Here is a 14,738-nt window from a genome sequence, read left to right as displayed (position 1 = left end):
TCATATTTTAGTGCTGTTAACGGTCTAAGTCCATTCGTTTAATGCATACGAACAGGTAATGCATGTTTCATTGTGTTTATTTGAATGTTTTGCCCTCTCAGCTGTTTAACAATACTGCATTTGCTTTCATACATTTGTGTGCTACATGTTTAATGTTAGTGTTAATTGTCCCCAAAGGATTAATAATGTATATAGTCATGTAGAGGGCTATTAGAGGAGAGTGGGATGGAGGGATGACAGAGTGGTGGAGAAAACGGTGTAATGGTGCAGAGGGTGGAGGAGTAGTCAGGAAAGAATAGAGGGATGCGGAGCGTTGGAGAGCATGATAAAGGTAAAGAAAGTTTGGTAGAAGAATGCCAGTGGTTTTCCTTCTGTGAGTAAATGAAGAATCCTTGAGTTCCTGCAGCTTATAAATTACCCTCTCTCTCTGTCTTTCTTTCACTATCCCTCTCTCTCTACACCAGTGAGTTATAGTGCGTTCTGGCTGCTGACTCCACTGCATGAAGAGAGGAAGAAACAGACACACATCGATAACTAATCTCTCTTTATTATTTCTCCTTTGCTGAGGAGAACAAAAGGAGGAATGGAAAAGGTTTGGTTTGCACCAGTGATCGAAGAAATGTTGGGCAAACAAAAATCATGTTATGTCAATAATTACATTTTTTTAAGGAGGGTCTAAAAGGGGGACAATCTCCTCTTCAATTTGAACACTGGTTTGCAGTTTGCAGTTTCCTCCACACTGTAAAAATCCTGGGCCTTTCTGTTTTGGTTCTTTCTCCCTCTATCATTTCACAAAACATCCATCCATCATTTAGAATGTGTCTTGCTTAGGCAAAAGCTGGCAGGGTATTTATTTTATAGACTAGATGAAAAAAGTCAGGATGAGATTTAATACATCGCAGCCTTGAAATACATGAAATATGCTGTAAAACAATAGACTCCAGAAAAAATGTACACTGAACAGTTACATAAATAATGTTTAGTGCTTGCTTTATCCCTGAAATGGAATCATTACCCTTATGTACAGTATTGCAGCCTCATCCGTCTGTATATAGCTCACCCATGAAAATTGACATTATTCCCATGTAACAAAAGAAGATAATTTTTCAAGGATGTTTATTCAGCTTTTTTCCATACAGTTGTTTATAGTGACCACATCTTTAAGTCACTACAAAAATAACAGCGTACATGTTTGCAGTGACATGAGGGTAAGTAAATAATGATAGAATTTCAACATTTGCGTAAACTATCCCGTTAATGGATTTATGACATGAGATATTAAGATTCGAGATGATTTAGACACAGTAAAACAACAGTGTTATAGTCATTGATTGTTGTCCCACTGTTCTGAGAGTTTTTCATGAATTATGCTCATTATATTGATTTGCAGAACACACCAATATTCAGCTATGGCCGAGTAGGTTTAATGAGAACAGATTGAGCTCTTTTATTTGTAGCTTGTAACTGAATAATTTCCAGTGAATGCTCCTCTTTCTCTTTATTGTCTACTCCCTCACTTCCTGTCAGTCTGTTACTGAGGGAATTTGGAAACGGGACAGATGATATTCATAACTGTCTATCTGCCACACTTTGCAAATGCTCTGGCAATACAGATTAAATGATTTCATGTACAAATCACGCTGAAGGGACAGCTTGTTTATCAGTTATCAGCCGTAATTGAAATCTCTACGTGTAAATTTGCTGGCAGCTCTTTCAAACAGGTTCCTGTGGTGCGTGGGCCCTGCGCTATTGTGCCAGGCATTGTTGCGTTTCATTTTGTCTCATTTGGAGTGTCTCTCTGTCTCCATCTTTGTAGGTAGGGGATCAGATTCTGGAGGTCAATGGACGTAGCTTCCGGAGCATTTCTCACGACGAGGCCGTGCAGATCTTGAAGAATTCCCGCCACATGCTGATGACCATAAAAGACGTGGGGCGGCTGCCTCACGCACGGACTGTGGTGGATGAGACCAAATGGATTCCCAGTGCACAGATCGCTGAGAGCTCGGCCAATAGCAACGCCCTGAGGTAAAGCTTCAATACAGTTTTTCCAAAAGGAAACCAGAGTTTTTCTTTTAGAGAGCTGGAGTTCTCACCTGAGCCCTTTCTTTCAGAGCTCAGGTTCTTAGTTGTGATTCATTTAAAGTATGTCATTCATACACCACCAAAATGGAATTTTATCACCAAATAGATTTGCAAACTATTACACCGTTGCTGTGTCGGGCTGAAAAAGTGCCATGTTTTGATAGCGCCACAGAGCCGAACGTGATGTACAATATGAACTTTTTCAGAGATGTTTCTCCCAAAATTTCTTACAAGAAATAAATGGCAGGAAGACAGCCATACTGTAAATGAGACAATTGTTGAAATACAATGAGAGTACAGAGCTATAACATTAATGTTGATGGCATTGACCAGATACTGTAATGTGCTTTTGTAAAAATTGTAATAAAAATGTTTAAGTCATATTGTTGAAAGCTCTTCTGCAACTTTAAAAGAGACGTGTGATTACTTGATTTTCTCAGGAATTTACCCATTTCATCTTGTGGCGTTCTGAACAATTTAGATATCCAAAAGAACAGGATTTTTCTTGCCAAAACCTTTGATTTCCTTAGATTCGAGTTGACTTGCTTTCTTCTCTTTCTTTCACCTTCTTTTTGTTAGAAATGTAATAACGTTTTTTTGTTGTTGTTGTTTTTCATTGTTTTTTCCCCTTGCTTTCATATGTAAAAAAGATATAACTACAATATTGTTGTATTACTGTTACATATTGTTGCATCTCAATAAACAGACTGTTAAAAAAATTTTTGTAAAGTACTGTAATATACAGTATGCTTGGTAGAAAAAGGTCTCAATTTGTGATTGCATGTCAGGAGGTAAAATAACAATCAATGAGACCATTTGCTTCTGCATGCTGAAATCTGCCTTAAGAGTCACTCATTTTAATAGGTGATTATGAAACAAAATAATTAGATCTAACACCGTTTAATGATCCTTTACCTAATGTAATTTAGACAATTATTTGGAAAATTAATTCATTTCTTTCCATTACTGTAATAGCTCCACTTTATGCAATATTTCAGCTTTCCTCTGAAATTCAGCAGTGGCCACACTCTTTTACTAAATTATTCTCAGGTCAGTGAGTCTAGTCATACAGATAGTGGATTTGAAAGAGAGTTTCTAAATATAGCAGTGAGATGATTTTAAAGCTAGATGCAGATGCTATTGTTAGATGACGTGCCTTAGGCAGTGATGGTTGAAATATATCTATGGCATGCTAGTGGGATGACAGTAGCACTATGACTCACAGCAGGGATCTCGTTTATCTTGCTCTCTCAATGGCCCAAATGGAAATGGGATGATTGGGATCTCTGGAGGGTGTGCTCATTTCTAAAGTGCTCCCCTGGATATCCGGCAAGGTGCCTTTTAGTTCCATGCTTCATTAGTCTTGTCTTCTAAGATGCATTTTGATTACTTTCTTTTGTATCCACTATATAAGTAAGTCAGTCTCACGACAAGAGCACACTGTATGATATGGAAATCAAATATTAAGTAAGGTACAATGTATAGCCAGTCAGCCATCACAAAATAAACACATTCAAAGTGATCAAGACCTTAATATGAAGCGTAACACTTATTATAAGGTACTTGCCAAATAAATTGCTACTTGTACATTAAATTTTGATTTGAAATCTTACTGCTCAAAGCTTCTCCTAAGAAAAATAGTATGTTATAATAGAAAACCAGTTTGCTTAGCAATGAGATGACACTGTACTAGTATTACAGTATTAATTATTAATCTCCATTCTGAGTTACAGGGGTTTTTCCCTGTTGACTAACCTTTTTGATTCACAATATGTAACCAATGAGCTATTCTTTTGTTGGTATGAAAAGAGAAACCATGGAGTGATATGAGAGATGTGAAAGTATGGTTCTATGGACAGTGGTGAAATATCCGACTACTTAATGACTCTTGGAGATTGACCAATCAGAAACAAGTATTGCAGAGGGTCTTGTCATAATAAAAGTTGTTAGTTTATGCACTATTTATTTTATTCATTCCATTTTACTTAACAAAATCTCTATCTCTCCTAACAGTGTTCTGCCTGTTGATGTTGGAGCAGGAAGTTCAGGAAAGGTAAGGTACAAAAATGCAATTTACATATACAAACCTGTTTGAATTGTTTACATTTCATTCAAGCATCCAGGGTTAATGTTCTATTTAATATGCCATTTTATGGTTTTCCTTCCAAGTAATGAGTCTGAGAAATAAGAATACAAAAAGCTGATATTAAGGTCAGTGTGATATTGAAAATAGGAATGTATTGGCTCCACATTATATTCCTTTGGTGTTTACCCACAGATCAAAGCAATCAAGCTTTTTAGTGTGCAAATTGAATAAACACTGCTATCTCAGAGTAAACACACTGTGTGTGCGTGCGTGTGTGTGCATGCGTGTGTGTGCATGCGTGCGTATGCGTGTGTGTGCGTGTGTGTGTGCACGTGCATTGTGCCTATAGCTGCTAACGATGTCTGCCATACATAGCGCAGTCTATTGTCTTTGGAGGTTTTATCTGATGGTTGTTAAAGGATTTTCTTTGCACAGCTGTAAGGCTGTGATCTCTGCCTAACTCACTCACATCACTCTATTACTGAGTGCAAAGGACAGCTCTGAGTTGGGAGACATCAAACTGCTCTGATTGTGTGAAGCGTCTGTCTCATCTGCTGAAGACAGGGAGGAACACTTGCATCCTGCTGGGCAAATCAAAGCTCTCTTAGGGTTTGAGTGGCCTTCTCTGAGCTGTGGAGCACACATGATGTTTATCCACATGGTTGAAGTTATATTTTATCCAGGGTGACTAAAGAATAGTTAAAGGACCCTGTGGAAGAGAAAGCGACAGGGAAATTGCTGCATATGACACTTTTTGTGTGATTGTCACTTACTTAGTTCAATGTTCCACCCCAAAAATGAGCTTTTGAAGTGAATTGCTTTCTTTACCGGAAATGATTATGGATTTTATGGCAAGCGCTTGTGTGTGCTTACTTTCTCTTGTAACAGTCTATTCCATTTCCCATACCGTGCATTCCAAGGCCTGTCAGAGGACTTTGGCACAAGTGCAGGATTTCTGAGACCCATTTATGTTCAAGGTGACCTACCGGATTGACAAGGATCTTCACTGTAGTAGTATTAGAAACATATAGAGGGATGAGCCATTATCTGCAGCAGAGAAATAGAGGTGTCGCTCAAGAGACCTGGGAATACAGCCTCACTCACACAGCAGTGATGTTAAACAGCGATAAACTAAAAAGTAGGTTCTTCAGTCATATTATGCTTATAGTTGAGCATATTACATTAGGCGGTTGCCTTTTTTAGGGTTCTCATGGTCATTGAAAGCCTGAAATATCTGTGACATTTTAGCTAATAACTAGCTATAGGCCTTATTAATAAATGTCAAGGTATTAATAAATTAATATAATAAAAAAAAAGTCTTATAGTAAAATCATGGAGGTAGTCATGGCAAATTATTTAATGAATATAATTTTTTTCTGGCTATGCTCAGCTGTAAAGTATTTAATTATTTAGTATTTTTACCTTCAAAAAAGCTGTAGGGAGCCTGTTCAATGGCTTTAAAGAGACAGTTCACCTAAAAATAAAATCATTATTTATTCACCCTTATGTAGAAGCTTATTTCCTCTATGGAAAAAAAGTAAAACATAATCGCGACTTTTCATCTTACAATTCTGACTTTACATCTTGCAATTCTGACTTTTTTTTTTTTTATGAATTTTAAGATGCGTGACCTGACTGCATGCACATGCAGAATTGTGAGGGGAAAAAAGTTGGCTAAAATATGAAATGTGTCATTCCAAACTTGTGTGACTTCATTTCGTCTGTGGAACGACTTTTGTAGCTTTTGTATTCAGGTATATCCCTTGTGAGATTTAACCACTAAGCCACTGCTCTGACTCATGCGCACTGTTAACTATGTAAATAAATCGTTTTTCTAATGTTGGATGGCAAACCATTTTTAAACCCATGATGTTTTTCAGATAAATGTAGATTAAAAGCTTTTCTCAAATTTAGCCATTGATTTATTCGGAGCAGCCACTGTGTTTCCTCTCACAGTAATCAGCTAGTTCATAATTGTGGATTGGAGACAAGGCATACTAATTCATTGTTACTCAGACGATTACAGTCAGAACTGCTTTAGGCTTACACAATTACATTTGAATGAAGACAGTAAAATGCATGCCACGATCAATGCTGAAACATAAATTAAGCGATGATTTGTTTGCTAATTTGTTGTTAATCCTTGTGCTAAAAAGGCAAATGGCGGCATCTATAAGATATGGGGTTTAGAGTCAACATAGTTATCCTTTGTCACATTTAAGGTTGAGTTAGAGAAGTGTTTTGACATTATTTCCTGGAGCATAAAAGCTGAACTTACAGGAGACAAGGGGAGTGATTGGTTCAGAGACCATCAGAACTTTTCTATGGTTGTTGGACTCAAATTGTATTTTGTCTCAGTAACCTTAAGCTGTTTGTTTAGCTTGTTTGGTCGCGCGCGAATAACCCCTCTCAGTCCCAAACATGCTTTAGGCTGGGCTGCCTGCTGCCCTCCCCTCCTGTCCCCTGCGCCTCGGGCCTGGCACGCTTTTATTTTGTTGGAATGAACCTAAATCTTCCATCATTCAGTGAGCAGACGAGAGGGCCTTGTCCTTCTAGAAAGCTTGACGGAACGGATACAATACAAGCTGTCCGTCATGTGTAGCCTGAAGAATCAGACCTTTAGCAAGCCTGAGCAAACCACTTCAATGGGACTTATGTAGGTCACTCAGATTTCACCTGGTTGAACACTATTGTGTGCCCAGAGTGCCGGTCTACCATCTCTCTGTCTGTGTCAGTAGTTTTACTGTAGTGTTGGGCGACATACCAGTTCAAACTGTAAACCGGTTTGAATTAGGCACACGGTATGATTTTTTTTTTTTAAATGGCATACTGCTACTAGGGCTGGGCGATATATCGAGTTTGTACGATATATCGATATTTTCTTTATAAGCGATTTGATATGAGGCAATACCGTTTAAATCGATATACAGTAGTTTGATACGAGCGCATCTGAATATATAGCGGAGGACACAGACTGAGCTGCTGCGGAGAAAGTGCTTAGTCCAATTTCTTCTAAACATGTGACAAGCTTCATATTAAGGCCTTTAAAAACTGGTAAGACATAGTTTATAGTTTCCTTTTGCATATTATTTTGAGCGGCTCGGCCCATCATATGCAGAAAGAAAGGCTGCATGTGCCGCTGACAGAGACACTAGGCTACTCACACTGTTTAATGTGTTTGAGATGTGATGTCTTCCTGAATGCATAACTTACATTTCACAGGTATATTCTCCATCTGTAAATGTTAGAAAGCCATGGAAATATTTCCATTTTTCTGTCAGAAGTACACGAGCCTTCTGCTTTGGGATTCTCTGCTAAACTTCAGTGAACGAGCACCGCCGAGCGCATGTGCGCCAAACAGACAGAGCTCAATTAAATAGGAGCGCAATAATTCTGACAATATACATTTCGCTGAAATATTCGTAGCTGGACAATAAATGTGACGTAGAATTTTGAATTGTAACACCAACAAGGAAGTCTATTTTTATTATAGCACTGACTGTAAAGTGACTGTAATGGAATAATCAAAATAGCCTAACACAACTCTGTGCTTTTGATTTCTTTTTTTTTCACATGTAACATGTGTACAGGAAACAGGTCAATTTAGCTCAAAGGGAATCATTTAAGATTTTAAAGGGAATTTGGACAGAATCACTGTTTTACGGCTGATCACTGAGACGGCCAGCGATTCATTGAACGAGCCGTATAACATCAACTCTGCAATGGATATTAATATCCAAAGTATAGTGAAAACACTATTTATTAGCACAGTAACAAGATCGGCAGTTTAAGACATTAACTTGTAAGCACAAAACACAAGATACTTCTCTTTTAAATATAAATAAGGCTTTATTGGATAAATCTAAGACATATAAACTAATCTAACACATAAACACACGCATTCACACAAGTTGCAGAAAGAGAGAAAGTGAGGAAATAATTCGTTTAAGAGAATGAAAATGTGAAATCCCAAGTTTACAGCAATATGTGCAATTGCATAGATCTGAACAACCATCAATCACTTAATTAACCCTTGCATAGAGTTCCTCAATGAGGTTAAAATTTTTATTAAATGCACCAGTTCAGCTAGAATCTGGAGGTACTTGCGTTGAGGTCCCTTTGTTGTGGTCCTTGCAGAACAGGGGGGTTTCCCGCGGTCGCTGATTGGCTGGAAGTTCAGTCTTGGGAAGCCAGTGATTGGGCGTTGGCTGACGACGCGGAGCTGTGGTCTGGTTAAAGTTTTAGATGGCACTCGAGGTCGGACTCAGAGATGCGGTGTTAGGCAAAACTTAACTCGAAACACGAAACTCTCAACGGAAAATAAAATAAACTAAAGTAAAGAAATAGAAGTAAAGTTTGATGAGACTAGGTGGCGTTTCTCCTCATGGTTTTGGAGGAGCTGGCGTGTAAGCCAGAGCACGCTCAATGAGCGCAAAAGGTGATGACTGAAAAGAAGCTTCAAAAAAGGCAAGAAGGAAGAGAGTTGAAACAAAGAGCGTGATTTGATGGTGTCCTGAGTATTTAAACTGGGCTTTTGGACACATCCCAAATGGTGTTTTGACCAATTAGACGCTGTCTTTGCTAGGGGGTTGTATATTTCGCCTCCCAATTCATAAATCAAATGTTATCTTATCAGTCACATGGTCCGAGTTTTTCCCGCTCTTGCAGAGTATAATTTTGGACATGATTTCTATAACAAGAATATGATACATTTGACAAAGAATTGATTGGAAGAATTGTTTGAAGCAAGAAGATTCAAACACACACATACTAAACATGAATGTGATCCTATAAACTATTCAATAGTTATTCAAAATACGTACACAATAAATGATTAAGACCTGATAGACACACACGAGGGTTACATACATAATATGGAGTTATGCATAGAAATGATTAGTTGCTCACAAGTCCTTTTAGTTCATTTTGGTGCATGGAAAGGCAGTTTCTGTGCCATTCTGTGAATGTATGAAGACCTGAGATTAAGAGGTCTGTAAGGAATCTCTGAAAGTCTGTTCTTTGTTAGAGTTGGGGGAAGTCAATCTACAGGGTTCGTGATTGTGTTTACTATCACGTGAGGGTCATGCTGTCATCTCTTTGACCATTTAATCTTGATTACTTGCCCTAAAATTGACAATCTCCTTCCTGAGTTGTTATGATCAGTGTGTTCCTTTTGTGTTCATGTTGAAAGCTGTTCTGTGAAACTAGAGTTGTGCAGCGAAGCCAGTATTTGTATCTGTAACAATCACAAAAGTATTCGTATCTGTATCTGTATTCGGATAAAACCGGAAGTAGGCGGAGCTTGAACCAGAACTTCGTACAGTTACATTTGATAAGACCGTTATGTTTATGGTTTTACAGCCTATATTTTTCATAGTTATCACTGAACAAATATGCCGTGTTTAACTAAAATAATATTTTTTTTATGATTATAACATTTATTTAAATATCTTCTAACAGTCGGAGCCGATATCCTTGTATAGGCAGTGCTTCGAGACGTAGTGCGGTTGTGCTTCGAGCAACGTGAGTTTGAGTCCCAGCTTGGGGACCTTTCATGAGCCGATAAATAAATATTTCAATATCTAAATTAAAACAGTACAGGTTCCTACGCAGTTTAGAAATATGGAAATTGATTTAAGTCGTTTCCAGGAAATGCATGGAAGGCAACGGCAACACTGCTATTTTATTTGCGCTTATTTCATTCATAAACTCATTTTGCTACTTCACACACTTGTTACTGTGTTGTAATTTTAGAGGTTTATGTAAAACAACATGTTTTACTTTGGCTTACCGGTTCCTGCGCAGCTTTAAAAAAAAAAGTTAATTTAAGTAATTTGCAGGTCTGGAAAACCTATGGGAAAAAAGAGAACAGAGTATGGAAAAATATTTGTGTTTCGACTATTTGCCCTATTCAGTGTTCTAAAATATAAAATTAATAATTTCTAAAAATAAATTTATCATACAAGGAGGAAGATTTCATGACAAACATTTAGTGATCATTTGAACACGGCTGAATGAATTCAAGGTGCACATTTTCATTATGTAGAACTCTTTAAACTAGTCTTTTTTGAACTTCACTAAACAAATGTGCGTGTGCCACGCAAACCAACAAAAGATAAGGAAGCAAACATGCAGGCCTACTAGAAAATGTATCTGTATTTAAGTTGATTATTAGCCTACTCTTGACAGAGAGCTGGTTTGGTTTTTGAGAGACAGAGATGGCAACACGGCTGTTTGATTGGCGCTCGCGCTGTGCTTATTAATTCGTGTATCATATCGTAGCCTATAAGGTTTAAGTCATTGCCTTTTATATACAGTATACACAAATAGTAGAACGTGTATGATGTATTAGTTTAGGTAATATTAGGCCTACTCTTGCCAAGCTCTGATTTCTGAGAGATGCACGGAGTGGCAACAGCAATGCAATGTTTGATTTGCGCTCTTTTCATTCATAAAATTTACATTCATTCACTTCACACACTCATTATTGCGTGAATTTAGAGGTTTGTGTAAAATATCGCACTGATCCCCTGGCTCACCTGTGAATCTAGCTAACACCAGTGTGCAGCAGCCTCAGCCGAATATTCGGGCAGAATTATTCGTTATCCGTTATTCGTTTTTGAAGCCATTATCCGTGCCTTTCCGAATAAGGTATTCGGCTTCGGGCACACCCCTACTAGTAACCTACATAGAGCACAAGATGTGTAGTGTTAGCAAATTGCAGAGATCTTTAAGATTTGTTTGCACAACTGTTTTCAACATTGATAATAAGGAGAAATATTGCTTGAGCAAATCAGTATAATCAACACTGAAGACTGAAGTAATGGCTGCTGAAAATTTGGCTTTGCCACCACAGAAATAAATATCAAAATATTTAGAATATTTCAAAATATTAATTACTGAAATATTAATTACACACAACTACACAACTGTAAATGGTCTTTAATGCCAAGTTCACACTGCACTGATTTTAGCCCTGCTTTTCACTCGCCGACAGGTTTTGCGAAATTGCCGACAAATGCCCGAAATTGGAGGCAACTCGGTGCTCATTTACGCGAGTGACAGTCACGCAGTGTAAATGATCAAAGATGCAATCTGAGAGTATCGCAGGCATGCTAAATATCTGGACCTGTCAGAGATTCAAAATCCTGCTGTGTGAAATGAGTTCTGACTGAAAAATACACCAGCGATGACCTACAGAGAGCAAGATACAAGGCAGCAGGAAGTTATATGAAACATAGTTTGAAACATATTCATATAGAAAAAAGTGATTTTAAATTGAAAAACAGGCTATTTCACAATATTGCTGTTTTGACTGCATTTTTGTAAATGCTGCAAAATAAATGCAGCCTTGCTGAGTATAAGAGACATCTTTAAAAAACATAAAAATTGTACTGACCACAAACTTTTGAATGGTATTGTGTATGTTTGTGATTTCTGGAGTGTGAGTAAAAAACTGGATTGAGTGATCTGTTTCTTTAAGACAATTTGCATGTGTTTTCTTAAGTTGCAGCGCGTTGAGCTCTCTCGGCCACCGTAGTATCCAGCTCCGAGTCATAACTAATTTCAATAAACAAAGTCAGACCTTGTGACATCAGCATTCAGTCATTGTCGTTGTAATGTACAATACATCCTGTAAAATCACTATGACTCTTCATACTTGAAGAGCAGCTAGAAATTTCTCAGTTCAGCAGTAGTCATTGTGGCACGTTTGTTGTGGGGGCCGAGTCTGTCAGTAGGGTGCTTGTGTGTGTGCGTATAAACTTGAGAGTTAAATTGGCAGAGACACTCTTATCCCGGGTTATTGATTAAGGCTGGCACAGTGGAACGCCAAGGGACAGTTTTAGTGATCAAGGCTGTGGATCAGCAATATCCAGGAATGCGGGCAGTAATGAGGGATGGATGTCCTCTCCAGACTCCTGGCATCATCAGTCTAGGCTCTTTGAGATAAAGTGCAAACCAGAGTGCCAAATGAAACCTGCTACTGTCCTTTATGTAAAATTAGATTTTTTTGGCTGATATGAATGTTTAAAATCTGCTGTATGCAAGCTATTAAGATTTTATTGCAAATTACATTTTCCCCCCTGGTCACAGTTCAAACTTTTGGACTCAGGGCCTCATAAGATGTACATAAAACACCTACATGTGGATGTTTGATAATTTCCCAAATGTTCCTTTGAACGATTTATAAAAAGTCTGTACAGTATATCTACACTACCGTTAAAAAGTTTGGAGATTTCTTGTGTCTTTGAAAGTTTTGAAAGGCCCCAGGTGTCAGGTACTCTAATAAACTGTCAAGCACTCTACCTTGCAACTCATAAATAACTATTCTCTGTTATTTATATAGCAGGCTGAAAACATGCATTAGCACTGCATAGAACACCGAAAAGGGGCAAGGGACACAACAGTTGGATGAAATAGGCTGTCTGTTACAGTCATACACATTTCATATTGAAAAATTTGAGTCTGATCATGAATTGGTCTGAAGAAGTTTGTACCATTGAATATGTGCGAGTAGAGAAATAGAATAGTAAGTCCTTGAGGAAGGAAAAGATGCTCCTGTTTTTCTTCAAATGGGAGCACTCAAGGATAGATGCAACTGAATACAAAAAAGTATTGATTTCGTAAGCAAACCACAACGCTTGTCACAGCAAACTGTCTGTCTCATTCTCATTCTCTGATCTCTTCTCTTTCTATTTCATATCACTTGAATTAATTTGTAGAACATACAATACTCCTGTTCCCAAGTTTTAGGGTTAAGATTTTTGTAAAAATGTTTTTGAAAGAAGTGTCTTATGCTCATCAAGTCTTCACCAGTGATACATGATCCATTAGAAATCTTAGTAATATCTGATTTGGTGCTCAAGAAATTTTTTTTTTTATTCTTGTGACTTGTTGACTCTTACTCTTATGTGGAAACTGTGATACATTTGTCAGGACTTTTGTAACAATGTAAATATCAAAATAATAAATAAAATAATTTTTGTAACAATCTAAATATCTTTACTATCACATTTTTCATCAATTTAATTCATCTTTGTTGAATAAAAGTATTATTATTTTTTTTTAATCTAACTTTTTAATGGTAATGTGTATTTATATATAATTGTGAATATTACATTTGACGTGCTGTTTTAGGCAGCATACAGTAAGTGCTTCTCAAAAGGTTTTCCTTCACGACTTGCACAGATATTATTTGAACTGAACTGAGCTGGCTGATGTCAGTCAATGATGAACTGACTTTAACTGAAAACTTGAGTGTTTACTATTGCCTTCTTGCATTATCAACACACTATTTTCCTGTTTAATAATGTAAAGCTGCTTTAACACAATCTGTATAAATAAAGATGACTTGACTTGATGACTTTTACATAGGACATTTGATGGCAACCCAATACAAACCAAAATTATTTATTGTAAGTCAACAAAATTACCTTTACCTTTCTTAACACTAAAATGTAGTGTCACCATAATTTTGGCTAACAAATTCTAGTTTTGTTCCATGATATGGGCAGAATAGAAAACCACTTTTTACATTTTTAATTGTTTGAGTGTTTGGTTTCAAAATGTTTTCAAAATGATTTAATTATCATAGTTTTCCGTGTTATGATGGTTCCCTGGAGCCAGTAGTTCACTGCACAGAATAAATTGTGGTGAACACAACCATATTCATCCTCCTTGCAAATGAAGCTGTATTTGATGTAGTCTGGGTCAAGGTTAGATTGGATGCACAACCATTAATGTCAGCAACAAAAGATATGTGAAGCATTTTCACCTCCCTTTTAGAAGTTGATAACTATGTGTGATTATATAATAAGATGCATTAAGTATTGTTTTTGTGCTGTTGTCTGAGACCATATCAGACCCATTTTAAGGTTACAACCCACTGCTCTGTGGATCCATCCCTATTTTCTCTCATGCTGAACTTTTGAAGGGTTGTGTTCCGAATGTCTTTAAAAATGTTGATGATTTTATTTCTCTCAGTAAGTCACCAGCTAGACACCGGGGGGCAAAGATATACAATGCATGGTGTTTCAGAGTGTTGTTTTTATAGCAATAGCAGCACTGGGAGATGTGGAGCGAATTGGATAGAGGCAGGAAGAGGAGAGAGAAAGGAAGCTTGTTGACAGAGATTGGAGTTATTGCGATGTAGGTTTGATTAAGGAGAATGTCTAAAATTAGTAAGCAGAAAAGGGCATGTTTTCAAAGAGAAGGTGCACGACTAGCTGAATGAGAGAGAGAGAGCGAGAGAGAGAGAGTGAGAGTTTGTTACCCTAGGGTATGTAGCATTTCATATTAGACATGGCTGGCTGGTGAGGTCTTAGCGATGCAGTCCTGCAGCTGCTATTCTCTCTTTCCCAGAGTGCCTGCTGCCCACACACTGACCTGAACATGCACATTACATCAGTTCATATCAACTACATGATGTGACTAATGATTGCACAACTATTTTATACCACTATAGCACTACATGCCACTATTTGCTTATTTTCATTTATAAAAATAAATGAGTAACATTGGCTGTATCCAAAACTGAAGCTAGCTGCTTTCCCAGACTTCAAAGGTAGCG

General features: G+C 37.4%; 1 protein-coding gene across 2 annotated transcripts in view; it reads left to right on the top strand.

The window, feature by feature from the left end:
• The window catches only part of whrnb (whirlin b), a 51,761-nt gene that overhangs the window by 27,271 nt on the left and 9,752 nt on the right, over positions 1–14,738 (top strand). For both annotated transcript variants that reach the window (XM_016244356.1, XM_016244355.1), the window contains exons 4-5: positions 1,817–2,025; positions 4,096–4,135. In XM_016244356.1, coding sequence (XP_016099842.1) covers positions 1,817–2,025; positions 4,096–4,135 — 249 coding nt within the window. The remainder of the gene's footprint in view (positions 1–1,816; positions 2,026–4,095; positions 4,136–14,738) is intronic.

This window comes from Sinocyclocheilus grahami, unplaced genomic scaffold (assembly GCF_001515645.1).
Source record: "Sinocyclocheilus grahami isolate Dianchi unplaced genomic scaffold, SAMN03320097.WGS_v1.1 scaffold715.1, whole genome shotgun sequence".
Lineage (NCBI taxonomy): Eukaryota > Metazoa > Chordata > Actinopteri > Cypriniformes > Cyprinidae > Sinocyclocheilus > Sinocyclocheilus grahami.
This window is presented reverse-complemented; position numbering and strand designations above follow the sequence as displayed.